Below are 21,330 nucleotides of genomic sequence, written 5' to 3'. Positions count from 1 at the left end.
GATCCAGTGACTCCCGTACCATCCGTGCCGGGTTGATGTCGAGCTCGCAACTCAACCTCATCAAAAAAAAACTGCCACCTCCATTTTAAATTTCTACGCGGAATATTGTAGAGGATCAAATACCCAAACCCAGCACAGCCCCCACTTGTTCCATTTAGCCTGACTCGGTGCGGTGGTCCTTAGGACCCAGTGGACCTCGGGAGCCGGCGGAGCTCGGGACCCGCCACCAACAGTGTTTCTGTTCCATTGACGGGAAGCAATCGCAATTGAAAATAAAGTGGAAACAATAAAGTGTTTGGAAAGAGGTGAAACGCCATTGGTCACTGTAAAAGCATTAGGCTACAGTCGGTCAACGATCGGAACAATTTTAAAGGATAAAGTGAGTCTCAGGATTGGAACTCATACGTAACCCGGGGACTGCCTGTATTTATTGTTTTGTAATTTATAGTAACTCTGTGTCCTTCCACTGCACTGATGCTACAGAACAACACAGTTCAGATCACTTGGACAGTGAAATCCAATTCTGATTCTGAAGACCCACAATCAATAATTCAGAAACAGCTTCTTCACCTCCGCCATTAGAAATCTTAACGGGCCATCAACTCATGAACACTATCTCATTATTTTGCTGCTAATGTATTTCTGTCATTTATAGGAATTCTATATCTTTACATTGTACTGCTACTGCAAACAACAATTTTCCTTCAAGACAGCTCAAGAAGTAGCAACGTTGTATCACACATTGGCAAGCGTAATTTGGATTATTGTGTACAGTGCCAGTCATCTACCTACAGGAAAGATACTGATAAGATTGAAAGAGTGCAGAGAAAATTTACAGGAATGTTGTAAGCAATGTATAGTGAGACTATCAGGAGGGACAGGCAGATGATAGGGCAAAACTGCAGTCATTGGAGTGAGCTGCAGTGTAACAGGAGGCCAAAATCAGAGTTACAAACACAGCACTGAAGGTGTTATATTCACTCAGAGGTTGGTGAGAGTGTGGCACAGGCAGCGGATTTATGTTTCATTGCCACATTTAAGAGAAGTTTGGATAAGTACATTGATGGGAGGGAGTATAGACGGGTCTGGTTCAGGTGCAGGTCTAATGGGAATAGACAGAATCACAGTTCGGCACTGAAGAGACGGGCCAAATGGCCTGTTTGTGTGCTGTTGTGCTCTATGATACATCAACACTGTTAAAAGGTTTTGCCATTAGCAGTGTACAGTGAACAGGGCGCTGCAGCGTCATGTTTTACAGAACTAGCTGTACGCCGCTGGCACTTAGGGCAACAGTGAAGATCCTCCATCTCTGGCAGTGTTCAGGGCTTCCTCCATCGTGTCAGAGTCAGCACGGTTTCCACGACTGTCAGGCATGCAAGTCCCAGCTGGAGACTCAGGAAAACCTTCGCACTCAGATGTAGAAGAACTCTTCATTGCTGTTTCCGTAAGAGTTTTGTTTAACCAGTCAGGGTTCTTAGCCCTGAGTTGAACCCCCGAACCTGGATGACTAATGAACTCCTCTTAAGCTGGCCTCTACCCTTTGACCTGCTTGGCATACCAAGAGCCAAAACAGTAAGGCCCTGACTCCAGCCAACATGTGAAGCTCTCTGGGTCATTCAGGCATGCAAGCCTCCGTCCCTTTGACAAGGTTGTGGTCTTTTAGAGGTGTAGTAGTATTATTAGCATTCCATTCCACTGCTGTTTGTAAAAAAGTATGCACATTCACCTACCTGTGACTGTCTTGTCCATACTGCAACAACTGCTGGGCTATAAACATGCAGTTGTAATTGAGATTGCGGTGTTTAAGAGAAGCGACTTGAAAGTTTGACTATCAGCAGCAGATTTAATGTGTGGTGGCAGGGAGTTCCAAACTGGTCCCAGGGTACAGGGAGTAGCGGGAGCAGTTCCAGTCCTTGTCGGTCTGGATGGTCCTGTAGTTCAGGGATTGGTTTGCGTGGATTTCGTCCAGGTGCTCCAGTTTCCTCATATATTCTGAAGATTTACGGGTTGAAGCTTTAAGATATGGGCGTAACATGTTGGCACTGAATGTATGGCAACACTTGAGAGCTGCCCAGCACAACCTCAGACTGCATTGCTTGTTCACACAAACAACATATTTCACTTTATGTTTCGATGTACGCGTGACAAATAAAGCTAATTTTTTTTAAAATCATGAGTAAAGGCAAGGGAACCATTCGCCTTCTTTACCACACTACCAACTTGTGGCGCCTTTTCAGGGAACTGTAGACTTGGACCCCAAGATTCCTCTGCACAGGGGGTCTGGCTATCAGCAATGTACCTGTATGTCTGCCCAATTTGGCCTGATGGAACTCCTCACCTATATCCACCGAGGGGACCCCGAGGGAACAGGTGTAATTAATTAAAACTCCAATGTAAAATACCAAATATAAAATATAAATATACTGCAAAAAAGCAGTCACAGAGTGGATTGGAACTATGCAAGGGCCGCCAAAATATCTTGCATAATGATTGACAAAGACAAGCATCAGGATGTAAGGCGGTTCTATCGAAGTATTAGACGGTGAATATGGGAGAGTGAAACTCTCAGAAACGAATGAATGACGTGAGGATTGCGCTGGGTGGCTCACAAGCAAAGCTATGCCTCGGGTCATCGCAGCGCCCCCACAACTCACTTGAGGCTGAGGGAAAATGGATCAGCCATGAAGAAATGGCGGAGCAAACTCAATAGGCCAAATGGTTTAATTCTGCTCTTGTAGCTTGTCTTGGGGAAATAAAATTGTCTTGGAGTGTTAAGAATATTAGTATAGAAGATCAACAAATCCATCAACGCAAATTACTTTTATTATACTTAGTTTTAAGTTCTATTTTTGTTTGTAGTAGCAACTTAATGAGCTTTTCATAGACATTTGGCAAATTAGGCACTTATTCTTTCAGGGTAGAGAATGACATGTCTATTTTCAGAGTCCCTGATTTCAAGCGCATTTGGACATTAAGAAATGATATTGTCAAGATAATATGGGGAAATCATGAATCACACTGTCAAGATGACCAAAGATACAGTGATTTTAAATGAAGATTTAAAAAAAAAACATACCTGCAGGTCTAAAATAAATATGGAAATTGTTAGAAATACTCAGCAGGTTAGTTTGCATCTGTGGGAGAGAAACAGGGCCAATATTTAAAGTCAAAGAGTAGCTTAGCATTTGCCATCTTCATTTTAGCCTCCCAAGGAGCCTGTAATGTTTCTTGATACAAACCTTTTGGAATTTTACCAGCTTTTTCTTCTATTACAGCCAGATCTGTAACATAGTGATGTTAACATTTCTGTTGTTGCTCTAGATTCATTTGGCTATGTTGTAAACAATATCCTATTGAATTGCACTAGTAGCTGTTCCATGCAGTTTGCCACCCCAGAATTTATACTTACTGTGTATACACATTTTGATTAAGTTAGTTAACTTTCTTCCAGATTTAGAAACATTTAAGCCAATTGTACATGGAGCTTAGAAAAATAGAGGGTTAAGGGTAACCGCAGGTAATTTCTAAGTTAAGGACATGTTCAGCACAGCTTTATGGGCCGAAGGGCCTGTATTGTGCTGTAAAGTTTCTATGCGACCCTAACACGTAAGGTGTTGGAACATGGGAGTACCGTGAGGAAACCCATCTGGTCGGGGGAGGGGGGGGGAATAATGTACAGATAGCAGCACAATGATTTTACAGCCCACACTGAGGTAATGTGCTACCCACTACCACCCAGTGCGATTAAAAGACCCACTATTCTTCTACTACAAACCAAAATATTGAATGTAACATTTTACTTCAGCCAGCACACCACATGAAGTTGAAAGAACAACAACCAGGATTGAATACTGGAAAATCTCAAGAAGGTACCCGAATGTTTTGCCAAAAATTATGGACTTTAAAACTCAAATTTGGTGTTCCAAACAATCACACTTTATTTAAATCATAAAATTGCAAATTCAAATAATTCAGGACAACTCCCCACAATCAGTGATCTCAACCGTGGCACTGGGTTTTCCAGTCCTGTCGCCACACTTCTCCATCTTCGTTACCACATCCATGCCTTCTACCACTGATCCAAACACAACATGCTTCCCATCCAACCTGTAACATCAAGCAGGCAACATCATTTACTTACAAAATTCTCAGTGAAAAACAGAACAAAGTAAACAAGAACACCACCTACCAATTAGTCTTTGCGGTGCATATGAAGAACTGGGAACCATTTGTATTTGGTCCAGCATTGGCCATGGACAGGATGCCTGCAATGGGAAATGGCAGATATGTGTTCAGATCTACAGCAATGACAAAGAAGGCAGTAGCTACATTTCACTAGGGGTTTGAGGCAGTCCCAGTGTTAAGAACGAGTTCCATTCCCAAGTCCATTTTTAAGTCGGATTTGTACGGAAGTCAGAACAAGTACATCCGGTATTATTTAGCATCAGTTAGTCAAATGTTTGTTTTAGTATGTACTATATGTTTTCCCTTTCTATGCATATAAAACACTTAAGAAACGTATGTATTCCAATAATTAAACCACTGCGTTGCTTAGTAATAACTGTAGCTTTCATCGGGGCAGGGCCTTTCACATGCACCATTATTCTCACTTTATCCGTTATCCTTTAAAATTGTTCTGATTGTTGACTGACTGTAGCCTAACACTTTTCCAATGACTGATGACATTTCACCTCTTTCTAAACACTATTTTTCTACTTTATTTTCAATCGTGATGGCTTCCCGTCAGTGGAACAGAAACACTGCGGGCCCCGAGCTCTGCCGCTCCCAAGGTCCGCTGGGTCCTTAAGGACCACTGCACTGAGCCAAGTTAAATGGGACAAGAGGAGGCTGAGCTGGGTTTGAGTATTTGATCCTCATCAATATTCCACTTGGAAATTTAAACAGGAGGTGGCAGTGTTTTTTTTAAAAACGAGGTCGAGTTGCGAGCTCGACGTCAACCCAGCGCACTCGGGAGAGGTCTGTCATTGGACCAAACTCGGGAACCTCCGTTGTCGAGCCCAACTCTGATCTCGCTGCGCCACCAGCCGACCGGAAAAGGCGGGGGGGGGGGGGGGGGGGGGGGTGGTGTCAGGGTGAATCTTGCTAAGAAAAATTTCAGCCAAATACAAAGTTACACCCTCAACACAGTGTCAATGTCAAATACTTAAAATGGCAGAAGGCATCGCGATCCGACTTAAAATGGCAGACGGCGTTCTCCTTCCTCAGTTCGTAAGTACGAGTTGTTTGTAAGTCGGACGTTTGTAACTCGGGGACTATCTGTATTAATTTATGATTTTCAACACGTTTGTCCTTGTAAAGTACTGTGCTGCTGCAAAAAACTCATTTTCATGGCATTTATACGCTGGGTGTGTATGCCTGTGAAAATTACTTTGAGGTTGAATATGTTACTCCCTACATCACCACACCAACATTGGAAAGCACCACTACAATCCAAGCAAACATCCCACTTACCTGGCACTGTGTGCTTCAGCTGAAAATTCTCATCTTTAAACTTCTCCCCATAGATGGACTTGCCTCCAGTGCCGTTATGCCTTGTGAAGTCACCACCCTAGAAGATTCAAAGTTGAATGAGTCATCATTGCAGCGGCTGGATCAAGATCAGAACGGGGAGACGTCCCTGAACATTGGTCCTCACCTGGCACATGAATTGAGGAATGATTCTGTGGAACGTTGAGCCTTTGTAACCAAAACCCTTCTCGCCTGTGCATAATGCACGGAAGTTTTCTGCAACAAAGCCATTCAGAGTAAGACTGCACATCTAAACACAGATGCAATTGTAAGAAGGTAATGAAAAAGACACACTTCCCTTTGGTGGTTAAGGAGGTATGGCTTCTTTGTTAATTTGTGGCAACTTCTACAGACGTACTGTTAAAATATCAAAACTGATTGCATCCTAGTCTGCGACAGCAATTTCAATGCACAGAAATATAAAAGGTTGTAGAAAGCAGAGCACTGGACATTGCAGGCACACCCTTCCACACTACTGGTAGTATCACTACCTCAAGGTGGCAGCACCCATCAAAAATCCCCACAATCCAGGCCGTGCCATCTTTATTTTGAAATACAGTGCAGGATAGGCCCTTCCAGCCCTCTGAGCCACACCACCCAGCAACCACCATCGCCCCCCCCCCCCCCTGATTTAATCCCAGTCTAATCGTGGGATAATTTACAATGGCCAATTAACCTACATCTTTGGACTGCAGGAGGAAATTGGGAGCACCCAGATGAAAGCCATGTGGTCACAAGGAGGACATACAAACGCTTTATCAGCAGCGGGGGGAATTGAACCCAAACCACTGTGTTAACCACTACACCACAACCCTAATCACTACAGTTTAGCAACACTATGACCACTTTGCACTAAAATAGACATTTTGTTTTAATTGCATTCCCTTTAAAAAAATTACATCCAAGTTTTTGTGAATGCTGTTAATGTGATTTCTGTGTGTCTGATGCTGCTGCAAGTTCTCTCTCCAGCACTCGTTATTTGAGCATGTACAAACTATTTTTTCTTGTCGTTATTCCCCGAACAATACAGTATAACAACCATTTACATTGTATTAGGTATTATAAGCAATCTAAAAATGACTTAAAAGTACAGGCAGTCCCCAGGTTAGGAATGAGTTTCATTCCTGATCCGTCTTTTAGTTGGATTTGAAATTGGAACAGGTACATCCGGTATTATTTAGCGTCAGTCAAACGTATTTCTTAGTATATAGTACATATTTTACCTTTCTATTCATATAAAACACTTCAGAAACATACGTATTTCAATAATTAAACCACCGCATTGCTTAGTAATAATTGTAGCCTTCATCGGGGCAGGGCCTTTCAAATGCTCCATTAAAATTGCTCTGATCGCTGACCGACTGTAGCCTAACACTTTTCCAATGACCGATGGTGTTTCACCTCTTTCCAATCGCTTTATTACTTACACCTTACTTTCAATCGTGATCGTGGTTATTTCCGGTGAACAGAAACACCGCGGATTCAGAGTTGCACTGCCAGGTCCTAATGTCCACTGCACTGAACATGTTAAATAAAGTCCAGGGTTCCGCTGGGTCCTAAAGACCACCGCACTGAGACAGGTTAAATAAGGGACTTGAGCATCTGCGATGTTTGGTATCCGCGCCGGGGGGGGGGGGGGGGGGGGGGGGGGGGTGTCTTGGAACCAATCCCCCGCGGATAAGGAGGGCCAACTGTATGTGTACTTGTGATAATAAACTTGAATTTGATACAAACTGTGATCTTCAATTCAATGGCTCGTTCCTGAGACTCACCTGCAGTCTTTGGGACAACATCTGCGTTTAGCTGAAAGAGACAAAGGACAGACAGCATGCGATTATCAACTGTGTGTGATTGCAACACTTTTACAAATGAAATTAATCAAAAAGTCCAGTTGGGTTCTACAACTCAATAAAAGGTTCAATGTACAAACAACCCTGAGACCCGTCTTCTGCAGACAGCCACAAATCAAAGAAAGCCACGGAGGCTGTACAAAGGAATATAACAACCGCCCCCCCCCCCCACACACACACACACAACAAAATGAAACAATTGTGCAAATGGCAACAAAAACATCAACCCCCCCGTGCAAAAAAAACACGCAAACGACAAGAATTTCAAACCCAGCCTCCACTTTTGTGTGCAAAATAAGATACAGATTAGGTTGTCACATGGAGAACTAAAGTGAAAGGCCTCATTTTGTGTTAATGAGCGACATAGACCCAAGGACGTAGAGGCTTAGAGGAAGGGGACATTTGACAGGTATACAGAATTATGAAGTTAAATGCATTCGGGTTTTTTCCACTGAGGTTGTGCAAGACTAGAAGTAATGGTCATGGTGAAAAGTGAAATATTCAGGGGGAAATTCTTCACTCAGAACGAGTGGTGTGAGGGTTGACACAGGATACCACCATAAGTGATGGATGCAAGCTCAATTTCACCATCTGAGAGAAGTTAGGATAAATACACAGGCTGGAAGGCTATGCTCCAGGTGTGGGTCAATGGGCTAGCATGGAATAGATGGGCTGAAGAGCCACAATTCATCACTCCATGTGCTGGGGGCAGCCCATGTTTGTCACCATGCTTCTGGTGCCAACACAGCATGCCCACAATTTATTAACCCTTACTAACCTGTTTATCTTTGGACTGTGGGTGTGAAAAACCACACAGAGACGTGTGCAGTAGACACAAGAGACTGCTAATGCTAAAAGTCTGGAGGAAGATACAATTTACTGGGGGAATTCAGCAGGCAAACAGCATCCGTGTTCGTCCTGCTGCTCTGCAAAAGGTGGATTCAGTTCCCATGTGCTTTATGTTAGGAGAAATGCAGAAAAAATGTGCAGGAAAAGCAAGTGGGAGTTCGAGAGAAAGCAGGAAAATGCTGTAAACTGGTAGATCCCGCTGTATCTGTCGAGAATCAAAGGCACCTGAAGAAGCTTCTCCCCAAGTTCAAAGTAAATGTATTTCATGCAGGGACACTGCGTGGAACAGGCCCTTATGGCCCATGAACCACATCGCCGGCAACCCACCCATTTAACCTTAGCACAGGACAACTTAAAATGATCAGTTACTGTCTGGATGGGGAGGGCGGGAAAAGCTCCTGACAGACGATGCGGGAATTGAACTCCCGCCCGAGCTACCGCGGCATGTCACCGTACTACACTCGAGCGAGGGGCTTTTAAAAAACGCAAAACACGAGGCAATCTGCAGATGCTGGAATTTCAAGCAACACACAGAATGTGTTTACTACCCCGAGGTTCGTTTTCTTGCAGGCATTCACAGGAGAAATACAACAGAATTGTATTGGTGTGGAATTACCCACGGTCGGTTCGGGAAGCGGCTCCTTAACCCGGTGGGGTGGGACCCACGGATCTCCTCCCCGATGGACTGACTGGACTCTCTCCCTACAGAAGCTAACCTGCACTTTAGGCTCCCCGTATCCTCGGCGGAGCCAGCGCCATCACGCCCGGAGGTCGCCGCAAAGGAATGCCCAGCTCCGCCTCTCTCGGGGCTCAGCTTTCCTTCGGCAGCCATTTCCTCCGAAGCCACCGCGAAAACAAAACAGCGCTGATTCTGGAGGAAGGCCGTCGCCGATCTCCGTCTAATGTTCAACAAGCTTGCCCACACGTCCCAAAGCACACAATCGGATTTTTTAAAAATCGCATTAACCGCCCTCTTGCTGAAATATCAACTGCTTATAAAATCGGCCCCTGCAGCAAAATACTGAACCCGCTTTCGATCCCGTTAAAGTTACATCTAGGTGGCAGAAAATTCAGTAACAATTCATTTCAACTAAATTTTCAACTTTACTCCAATAATCTGCAAAAACATCCACAACTCTTAATTCAAAACGTAATCTCTTGCGGGTAACTCATTTTGGCGGGTTTGACCAATTGTACGACATTTCTGGTTTTTTTCAGACCTTAAGGTTTCACCAAATGCTCCCACTTTTTCTAGATAGTTTTCTACAAATATTGATTTTTTTGTTCTTTTGATCTTCTCACACTGTTTTCCTTTATTTTCTTCTATTGACCTCGAAAACAGTTCGGAGTTGTTCTTTTATTTGGGAACATTATTCGTCCGTCACTTACCTCCATCGTTATGCGACCCTGGGGTTTACCCCCAATGGAGATGTCCATAAAGACCTGGGGTTCTTGCTGGCCATGGCGCTGCAGCTTCTGAGGCCGGAGAGAAATGCGAGCGGTAGGCCGTATACTGACTTGGTGAGTCTGCGACAATGCAGGAAGTATTGGGCTGAGCCGAGAAACATTTTAGCTACTTCCTTGCAAACTGCGCACGCGGTGAACCGGAAGACCGGGAAAGCGGGCGGAACGCGGCCAGCCAGTAGAAGCCTGCGACGCGCTGTCAATCATACCGGGCGGAGGCGTTCATTCATCGGGACGCTTCCAGCCAGTAAAAAACGTGGAGAGCGTCGCCAATCACAGCGAGCGGGGACCCTGCAGGCCAATAGAAACCTGAAGTGTGCCGTCAATCATTCCGGGGGCGGGGACGTGGCACGCCAGTAGAAACCGCCAGAGTGCCGTCATTCGCAGCGGGCGGGACGCAGCAAGCCAATAGAAACCGAGAGAGTGCCGCCATCACTCCGGGCGGGATGCGGCAGGCCAGTAGGAATCGGGGAGAGTGCCATCAATCACAGCTGCGGGACGCGGCAAAATGCAAGACTACCTTCTTCGTGTTTTTTTGCAACCTTCCAATCAGGGTGGAAATCAAATGCAGTTGAGCGGATGCTGTCCGACCTGCTGAGTTCATCCAGTTTTTTTGTACGTCTTGAAAAAATGTCTGAATTTCATATGGATGAAAAATGTTTTATATTTTGCAACGAACAACGCGAGCGCAAAAGCAAAATAATACGCTAAAATGTCGGATCACTTTAAATATATTCATAAAAATGCTGTAAAGTTTGTAGTGCTGAGTTTTTCCATCATTTTGTGCTTCGCGGATTTCCCGCATCGTATCTGCAAGTCTTTATGACACTTAAATAAATGGACGACAGTGGAAAAGGTTTTTAGTGATGAAACATCGTTATTTGCACAGGAAGACCGCAAATGCTGGGGATATGGAGCAAGACATGAAGGAGCTGAAGGAAGCGTGCTTTGAGGGAAATGAACAGTCACCATTTTAAATTAAGATCCTTCTGACTTCAGCAAATTTATGCAATATCCGCCATTTCCTTTCCCCCATTACAACATCTCCAGCAACACACAGAGAATGTCGGAGGAGCTCAGCAGGCCTGGCAACATCTATAGGAAAAAGTACAGTCGATGTTTCGAGCTGAAACCCTTCAGCGGGACCCCTTAAATGCCTTCCATGCAACTTTCTCGGTTCGGAATAGAAGTCCTTCGAAATGCCTGTCATTGATGACCTGTTTGATCTGTGGACCAAAAAAATACCTTCCCTAATCTTGGCGAAGGTTATTCTGACTTGAATCATGTATTGAAGTAATTTTTTTTAAAAAGGGCAATTTCAAAAAAAGGTGTGTTATAGGGAAATTTCATGGTGATTTTCATGATGGACAGTTCAGAATCCATAAGATACACCAAAAGGTATTCAGGAATATAAATCATTGTTGCCCAGTGTTATAGGTATAGTACCACCTTGAATCTTGTACATTTAGCCCGCACCCCAAAATTTTTTAATTTAAGTAAGAAATGGCAAATTATACACTTCTGTTCTTAACCCACATACCCATCCAATATATGTATTTTAATTCCAAACCATTCTCTTGCTAGTTCAGGTTTATGACATTTATACAGCTAAATGAAACACTGTTCATCTGGGGCCAAAGCACAAAACACAGTGCACATCGTCACGTAACAGCAGATATAGTTACAATTCAGCACATACAGTCACCAAATAAATATTAGCACAAATCTCTGAGTGGCATGGCCTAAAGATTGACAGGCTGATGTAAAGAGCTAGGAGCATTATGTAAGACAGTATAAAGCTCAAAGATTTCAAAAGTCAAAGTACATTTATTATCAGAGTATGTATGCAGTATACAACCCTGAAGTTCGTCTTCTCTACAGACAGCCACAAAACAAAAAAAACCATGGAACCAACCTGTTCAAAGAAAAACATCAAACTCCCCTCCCCCCCACACAGCACACAACAAAAAAAGTGAGTTAAAACACAGAATATAAAACAATATCAAAAGGCATATTTCAGTTCAGTTCAGCACAGTGTTCATTATCTGTAGGCTGCCCCAGTTCAAACTCGCCCAAAGGTAGAAACAAAAGGAGTGAACAAACTCGAGCTAGAACACATCATAAACCTGGATTAGAGTCCAAGTATACAATCCATGTCAATCAATCCTTGCTCTGGCACCATCTGCCCACAGCATCTAGAGAGAGGGAGATCATTGAACACAAGGACCTTGTTACTGTCACGATCATAATAAAATCCACAGTCGTATCAATATGTGAAGCAGCAGCAATAAAAGATGAAAAGCAGAGCCAGATACGAGTATAAACGTGAGACAGGGAGTTGTGGCAGGGCATTCAGACAGGGTGTACATGTGTGCTGGGTGAACATTTTCTCTTTTCCCACCCTCGTCCTACAAATCAGCAGGAGAATCAGATCGAGATACAATTCACTGGGTCTAATAGTCTTCAGTTTGAGCTTCTTGCAGTCAAGTTTGTACCATTGATGAGCTTTCCAAAATTACACCTATGGTCTTGTCCAATTCAATGCTGAATATGTCATTTACTTATGTATTTAGAGATACAGCAAAGGACAGAGCTGTGTTGCCCATCAACCAACCTATTTAACCCTAGCCTAATCACAAGACAATTTACAATGACTATTTAACCTACTAACAGAGCATTGTCATTTTGGTCAGATTAATTCAGAAATATTCACAGAATATTATCCCTCCCCACCTAATGCAATGATGGCAGGAAATCACTGTTCAAGGTCCAGTTCAAGTTAAAGTTTAATTGTCATTCAAACATACGCATGAATACAGATAAATAAAACATTGTTCCTCTGGGCCTAAGTTACAAAGCAAACAGCACAGAACACGTATAGTTACAATAGCACATACAATCACCAAGACGTAATACAGCCCAAGTCCCTGGGTGGCATGAAGATCGATGGTGCATGGGCCGTTCTCCTGGAGCCACGTTTCTGCAAGAACAAGTAGATAGCAATTCCTGATCTCGCCACAGACAAAGCCAATCCAGCTTGCTTTCTAAGGAGCAAACACTGGGGAGCAGCACCAGTGGGAGAGCTGATCTGCAGGGGCTAACGCTGAATCCAACAAGATTCCAGTGTGTCAAGTGTGCCTCTGGTCTCTCCCACATCGCCTCTTGTGCTTTCAGTTGGCTGTTACAGGCAACACCGTGGCATGAGGGCCTGGTCCACCCAATAACCCAAGGCCAGACAGCTTCCCCCCACTCTGTCATGCTCATGAACCAATGCAGTATTTTATGTTACCAATGTGCAACAGGGTCTTATGAGCACCAGTAAAGCACATCCAAATCGTTTCTCATGCAGAACCCTCAGAGGTTTTCTGTATCAAGCTGTGGGAATTTAAATGCACCAATTGGAGACAGTAGCTATGCATTCAGCAGAACATGAAGACACTTCGAGAGAAGATATACTGGAAGAATCCTCTGGGAAAATCTATCAGAAGAATCTCAATGTACTGTACGTCAAAGTTTTACACTCTTAAAGCACCAGCATAACAGAAGTGATCAATTAGTTTCAGTAGTTACAATTGCATTGTTATTTTTGGGTTCAAGCAATTTCTGGTTTAAGGTGGCATTATTGAACCTGTGCGACAGCTTACTGGTGGTTCTCAGAGAAAGAAATTCGACTATATACTCTATTAACCATATAACAATTACAGCATGGAAACAAGCCACCTCGGCCCTTCTAGTCCATGCCGAACGCTTACTCTCATCTAATCCCACTGACCCACACTCAGCCCATAACCCTCCATTCCTTTCCTGTCCATATACCTATCCAATTTTGCTTTAAATGACAATGCCGAACCTGCCTCTACCACTTCTACTGGAAGCTCATTCCACACAGCTATCACTCTCTGAGTAAAGAAATTCCCCCTCATGTTACCCTTAAACTTTTGCCCCCTAAGTCTCAATTCATGTCCTCTTGTTTGAATCTCCCCTACTCTCAATGGAAAAAGCCTATCCACGTCAACTCTATCTATCCCCCTCATAATTTTAAATACCTCTCTCAAGTCCCCCCTCAACCTTCTACGCTCCAAAGAATAAAGACCTAACTTGTTCAATCTTTCCCTGTAACTTAGGTGCTGAAACCCAGGTAACATTCTAGTAAATCTTCTCTGTACTCTCTCTATTTTGTTGACATCTTTCCTATAATTCGGTGACCTGAACTGTACACAATACTCCAAATTCGGCCTTACCAATGCCTTGTACAATTTTAACATTACATCCCAACTCCTATACTCAATGCTCTGATTTATAAAGGCCAACATACCAAAAACTTTCTTCACCACCCTATCCACATGAGATTCCACCTTCAGCGAACTATGCACCATTATTCCTAGATCACTCTGTTCTACTGCATCCTTTGATGCCCTACCATTTACCATGTATGTCCTATTTGGATTATTCCTACCAAAATGTAGCACCTCACACTTATCAGCATTAAACTCCATCTGCCATCTTTCAGCCCACTCTTCTAACTGGCCTAAATCTCTCTGCAAACTTTGAAAACCTACTTCATTATCCACAACGCCACCTACCTTAGTATCATCTGCATACTTACTAATCCAATTTACCACCCCATCATCCAGATCATTAATGTATATGACAAACAACATTGGACCCAGTACAGATCCCTGAGGCACACCACTAGTCACCGGCCTCCAACCTGACAGTTATCCACCACTACTCTCTGGCATCTCCCATCCAGCCACTGTTGAATCCATTTTACAATTTCAAGATTAATATCTAACGATTGAACCTTCCTAACTAACCTTCTGTGCGGAACCTTGTCAAAGGCCTTAATAACACTTTTTATATGGAAAATTGTGGTAGCCTATCACCACAAACAATGAAGAAGTGAGTGGTGAGGCTAATCCGAGCATCGAGGCGTGTGGCTGTAAGATGGAGTTGGAACAAGGTTGAGGCATGTTCCAGGAGCTGTTGGAGAGAAGAGTAGAATCTGGAACTTCAGAGACAAAGCTGGATCAAGTGGAGTGGAGAAAAGCTGCTTTGGAACTCATGCACCTAAACCAGGAGCAAGGTTTGATCCAATTTGGAAAGGTCAAGTAATGGCCAGAAGTGTCCTGGAGCGTATTGCTGCGGCAGGGCTCAGGTCCAAATTTGGGGGCATGAGCTGGTGCTTGGTCAATTTAAATGCCAGGCCAGACAGACTGAAAAGACAAATTGTCAGGACTGGAGGCAAGGGTCAGACAGTTCTGCTCAGTGGTGTTTTACTCCCCTCTCTCTGGCGCGGAGGCTGAGGCTGTGTCATGTCCTGGCCGCTCTGGGCTTTGGTTTATGGACTCAACTTTGTTCTGAATGTAGATGTTTGCTTTATTGTTTGCATGATTTGATTTGAATTATTTTTTTTCTCTCTGCACATGAGATGTTGGGCTTTCTATTAACTGGGTCCTTTCAGGTTTCTTGTTTTGTGGCTGTCTGTAAGCAGACAAATCTCAGGGTTGTATAATTTATACATACTTTGACAACAAAATGTACTTTGAACCTTGAACTTTGGTTCCATAGAACAAGATAGTTGCAATTGGAGCACATCTCAAAAGACAAGATACCTCTGAGTTTTCGAGCACATCTGCTGGGATTCCTGACATCCAAATTAGATTTTGTTTTATCCCAGCTCTCTAGATTCACCAACAACGCAAGTATTGATTAACACAATATCAAATACTGAGCCACAGAAATATTGATTGATAGAACATCCTAACTAATTCTGCTGTTGACAGCCCCAAGCCTGGTGCCTGGCTGCGAAAGGAGCAGGGATAGCTGTGAGGCTGGCAACCCCATCCCATAAAAACTCAAGCCACAGGGCTGATCAAACTTTGGCCCAGGACTGAGGACTCTGGCAAGCTGTCGTCAGTGACCTATGCCCCAGTAGAGATGATGGACTAAAGAAGAAGATCTGAAGCATTGGTTAACAGAACAAATATTTCTATGACCATGTCTTAAATGGCACACCAACAAGCTTCTACAGAGGTACTGTTGAAAGTATCCTGTCTTAAATGGCACACTAACAAGCTTCTACAGATGTACTGTTGAAAGTATCCTGACTGGTTGAAACATGGTCTGGTACAGCAGTTCGAATGTGCAGGAATGTAAGAAACTACAGAGAGTTGTGGACTCTGCCTAATGATGTAAATTAGTAAATTGGTTTATATTGTCACATGTACCAAGGTACAGTCAAAAAATTGTCTTGCATACTATCTATACAATATGATATTTACAATACAGAGGCTTCCAGGTACCTGGTGCGGCATACTATATATATATCTATACTATCATTACATCAGTACGTTGAGGTACATTGAACATAAAACAGTACAGCACAGGAACAGGCCCTTCAGCCCACGTTGTTGTACCAAACCAGCTAAAAAGTAAATCAAAAACATCCAAACACGAATCCCTCCTACCTACATCATTTCCTTATCTGCCCGTCTTTCTCACATCCATGTGTCTATCTAAATGTTTCTTAAAAGCCTCTAATGTATTTGCCTGTACCACCACTGTGGTAACTTCTACTTTACAAAAAGACCACTTGACAACTTGATGGCCAAAGCAGCATCTTTATCTGGGACGGCAAATGATATTTACAATACAGAGGCTTCCTGGTACCTCATGCGGCACGGGTGGAGGAACTATATATAATGCATACTGGGAGTAAAAAGAGCGGATGTAAAGACCCCGCCAGTCCCGGATCCTGCCTCTTGCTACCACAGCTTCCCGATTAGTAGTAACTTACTTTTAATAATACTCACATTACAACAACCACCCCAGCCAGCACATTCCAGGCATCCACCAGTCACTAAGCAAAAAACTTACCCATCACATCCCCTTTGAACCTATCCTCTCTCACCTTCAATGCATGCCCTCTGGTATTAGACATTTCTACCCTAGGGTAAAGATGCTCTCTGTCTACTCTATCTATGCCTCTCATAATCTTGTTAACCTCTCTCAGACCTCCCCTCAGTTTCCAGCACTCTAGAGTTTGTCCACCCTTTCATGATAGCGCAAACCCAAAAACCAGGCAGCATCCTGGCAAACCTCTTCTGCACCTTCTCCAATGCCTCGACATCCTTCCCTTGGCCTAACCAGAGTTCTGCAAGGTAAAACAATAATAGAATGCAGAATAAGGCTATGTCCACACTAGACCGGTTAATTTTGAAAATGCTGGTTTCCCGTAAAAACGGTAGGCGTCCACACCAAGTGTTTTTGAAAATACCTCCGTCCACATTAAAACGGGTATTTGGGCAAATCTCCTCCTACTGGGCATGCGCAGGACACATGTACCTTAAACAAGCGACATGTTTGGTGTTGAATCTCGCCGTGAAAGACTTGGTGAGCATTTGTTCAATTACAGACTAGAAAAACTTAAAAGGAAATTGCCAAAGGACGGGCAGGAGGACTTAAAACTAAAAAAAACAAATACTGGAGAGTATGGAGCTCACGGACAGATTGACCTGGCTGACGATGAACATTGAAAAACTGACTAACTCTGTTGCATTAATAAAGCACCTTGTTAAATGTATAAAACATGTCTGCATCAGTGTTATCTTGTATTTCCATACAATGTTACATTAGGCTGTTACACATCTATTGTCAGAGAAGTACTTGCATAAATAGGTAAACCACTTTCATACGAGAAAGGACAGAAAACAGGGCAAAGTGAGTATACTTATTTATTCAGTAAGTTATGGGTCAAAGTATTTGGTGAGTACATTTCTAACTCTTCTGGCTTCAGTCTCGTTGCCGTCTGTTCTGAAATTGTTAGATTGTGTGGGGGGTTGCGTTCAGGAAGACAATGAAATGCCGCACCATCTATTCCAGCACGTCATGACAGCATTTCTAGAAATCTCCGGTTATCCCGTTGTATCCAGAGATACTGGCCACTGGCCACGTGACAGATGCACTGCCACCTGGCTGGTCGGAGGACACACCACATGCCAATCAACATTTGGTCCCTCCCAACTAATCAATGCACACCTAAATTATTGGTCACCTTAACTGGATTATCTCGCCCAGCCCCATGCTATAAAAGGTGAGACTTGTTCCTGGCTCGGTCTCTCTTACAGACCACCTCAATGAAGGTAAGTGCACTGATTTATATTTGGGAAGGTCTATCGTTTGTCCTGGTAAGGGAGCCGCGGCTATCCAAGGTCAAGGGGGATAGCTGTTGTAGTGCTTTTCCCTTGTTCTTTGTATGTGTAACTGTCCCCTGTCCCCACACTGCTTCCTGTGTATTGTAGTTGCTTGTGTTGACCCGACTTCCCCTTTAATAATAAATTCCTTATTATTAAAACTGTGTGTGTCCAGGCCTCTACTGTTGAGACTCAAAGAACCAGTTATTTCCATCACAACACCCGTCCACACTCTTCCTGCCCAAGAGGCGTTTTCAAATTTACACACTCTGGAGGACGTTTTAGAAAAGCTCCGTTTTCAGGGAGGAAAATGCCGTTTCAGTGTGAACAGAGGGTCAAAACAAAGAGAAAAAGCTTCAGTTACGGATTTATCCAGTCTAGTGTGGACGTAGCCATATGGTATTACATGGAATAAAGAAGAAAGTGCAGTGTAGGCAGGCAATGAGTGCGAGGTCATAACAGGGTAGATTGCGAGGTCACCAGTCCATTTGATCATAGTATTCAATGGTGTTGTATTGGCTACTTTAATTTAGAGTTTATGATCTTCGCTCACAGTGGTTCTGGATTGGTCTTCCTCTGCTTTATCTTGTTAAACTCTGCATGGTAGTGGCACTGTAGTGTAATGGCTAGCACAATGCTTTACAGTACAGGTGACTGGCTTCAATTCACACCGCTGCCTGTTCTCCCCACGACAGCTGGCGTTTCCTTCGGGTGCTCTGGTTTCCCCCTATAGTTCAAAGACAAACTGGTTGGTAGGTTAATTGGTCATTGTAAATTGTCCCATGATTAAGAAGTAAATCTGGGGATTGCTGGGTGGTAGGTACGGGCCTATTCCACTCTGTATCTCAATCAATGAATAAAAATAATAAATAACTTTGACAAACTTCTATAGATGGGTAGTGGAGTGTATATTCACTGTCTGCATCATGGCCTGATATAGAAAAACCATGGTCCTTGAACAGAATATTCTACAAAAAGTAGCGGATACGGCCCAGTCCATCTCGGATAAAACCCTCCCAAACACTGAGCACATCTACATGAAACATTGTTGCAGAGAAGCGTCATCCATCATCAGGGAACCCCACCACCGACAATATGGTCTCTTCTCACTGCAGCCACAGGAAGTGGGTACAAGAATCTCAGGACTCACATTACCACATTCAGGAACAGTTACTATCCTTCAACCATCAGGCCATTGAACAAAAGGGGATGACTCCACTCAAATCACTTGCCTCATCATTGAAATGTTCCCACAACTAATGTACTCACTTTCAAGGACTCTTCATCTCATGTTCTCAATATTTATTGCTTGTTTATTTATATTATTGTTTCCTCTTTTTGTGTTTGCATAGTTTGTTGTCTTCTACACTCTGGTTGAACGCCCTAGTTGGGTGATCTTTCATTGATTCTGTCATTGTTACTATTTGATAGATTTGTTGATAGATTTGATAGATTTCATGCCCACATGAAAATGATTCTCAAGGTTGTATGTGGTGACTTGTATGTACTTTGATAATAAAATTTACTTTGAACTTTAAGCAGAAACTCTAATGAGCAGACTTTTATTAAGATTAAGATGAGTCACGAGAGATTGCAGACACCATTAATCTGGAGCAACACTCAGAAAGCCAGAAGAATTTCATCATTATTTCAGGTTTTTAAAATTATTTATTCATTTATGGGATGTGGGCATTGTCAGCTAAGCCAGCATTTATTGCCCATCCTTAGTTGCCCTTGAGAAGGTGGTGATGAGCTGCTTTCTTGAACCGCTACAGTTCCTGAGGTGTAGGTACACCCACGGTGCTATTAGGGAAGGAATTCCATGATTTTGACCCAGTGACAATGAAGGAACGGTGATATTTTTCCAAGTCAGGATGATGAGTGACTTGGAGGGGGATTCCCAAGTGGTGGTGCTCCCAGGTAACTGCTGTTCTTGTCCTTCTAGATGGTAGTGGTTGTGGGTCTGGAAGGTGCTGCCTTAGGAACTTTGGTGTGTTGTTGCAGTGCATCTTGTAGATAGTACACACTGCTGCAACTGTTGGTCGACGGTAGAGGGATTGGATGCTTGTGGAAAGGTACTAATCAAGTGGGCTGCCTTATACTGGATGGTGTCAAGTTTCTTGAGTGTTGATGGAGCTGCACTCATCCAGGCGCTTGGCGAGTATCCATTACACTCCTGACCTGAGCTTTGTAGATAGTGGACAGGTCATTGATGAAGCAGCTGAAGATGGTCCTGAGGATGAGATGATTGACCTCCAACCACCACAACCATCTTCCTTTGTGTCAGGCATGATTCCAACCAGCAGAGGGTTTTCCCCTGATTCCCATTGACTCCATTTTAGCTAATGACATATTAGGCCAAATGCTGCCTTGGTGTCGAGGGCTATCACTCCAACTCACCTCTGGTATTTAGCTTTTTGATCTGTGTTTGGACCAAGGAGATAATGATGTCAGGAGCTGAGTGGCCTTGACGGAACCCAAACTGGGCATCCGTAAGCAGGTTATTGCGGAGTAGGTGCTGCATGATAGCACTGTTGATGACCCCTTCCATTACTTTGCTTATGATTGAGAGTAGGCTGATAGGGCAGTAACTGGCTGATTGGATTTGTCCTGTTTCTTGTGTAAAGGACATACCTGGGCAATTTTCCACTTTGCTGAGTAGATGCCGGTGTTGTAGCTGTACTGGAACAGTTTGGCTAGAGGTGAGGCAAGTTATGGAGCAAAGTCTTTAGGACCATTGCTGGGATTTTGTCTGGGCCCATCGCCTTCGGCCGTCTGATGATATCACATGGAGTGAATCAGATTGGCTGCATTCTGACATCTGGGATGTTGGGGACTTCTGGAGGAGGCCGAGCTGGACCATCTACCCGACACTTCTGACTGAAGATTGTTGCAAATGCCTCAGCTTGATCTTCTGTACAGGAGTGCTGGGCTCCTCTATCATTGAGAGGATTTCAAACTGAAACAACTTGGTGTGTGTGTGTGTGTGTGTGTGTGTGTGTGTGTGTGTGTGTGTGTGTGTGTGTGTGTGTGTGTGTGTGTGTGTGTGTGTGTGTGTGTGTGTGTGTGTGTGTGTGTGTGTGTGTGTGTGTGTGTGTGTGTGTGTGTGTGTGTGTGTGTGTGTGTGTAGATTAATGATAGCCAGAGATGTCTTCCCCCCCCTCCCCAGAACAGAAATGGCTAATGCAAGGAAGATTAATTTTGACGTGGTTGGAAGAAAATATGGGGGAATGGCAGAGGTAGGTTTTTTCACAGAGAGAGAGGTGGGTGCATCGAATGTGCTGCCAAGGGTGCCGGTAGAGGACATTTAAGTTCAAAGTATGTATACTTTATTCAACCTTGGATTCATCTCCTTACAGGCAGCCACGAAACAAAGAATCTTAATGGAACCCACGGAAAAAAAGTCCAACTACCCAGTGTGCAGAGAGAGAAAACAATAAAAG

General features: G+C 43.6%; 1 protein-coding gene across 1 annotated transcript; it reads right to left on the bottom strand.

Annotated features, from left to right (window-relative positions):
• Positions 1 to 3,913: 3,913 nt before the first annotated feature.
• LOC140714383 (peptidyl-prolyl cis-trans isomerase A-like) lies at positions 3,914 to 9,824 on the bottom strand. Its single transcript, XM_073025608.1, is given in 7 exon segments — positions 3,914 to 4,107; positions 4,190 to 4,265; positions 5,473 to 5,569; positions 5,657 to 5,745; positions 7,302 to 7,332; positions 9,618 to 9,673; positions 9,676 to 9,824. Coding segments are annotated over 7 exon segments (606 nt in total). The 5' UTR covers positions 9,797 to 9,824; the 3' UTR covers positions 3,914 to 3,971.
• Positions 9,825 to 21,330: the final 11,506 nt, after the last annotated feature.

This window comes from Hemitrygon akajei, chromosome 21 (assembly GCF_048418815.1).
Source record: "Hemitrygon akajei chromosome 21, sHemAka1.3, whole genome shotgun sequence".
NCBI lineage: Eukaryota > Metazoa > Chordata > Chondrichthyes > Myliobatiformes > Dasyatidae > Hemitrygon > Hemitrygon akajei.
The sequence above is the reverse complement of the archived record's forward strand: the minus strand, read 5'-3'. Positions and strand labels throughout refer to the sequence as shown.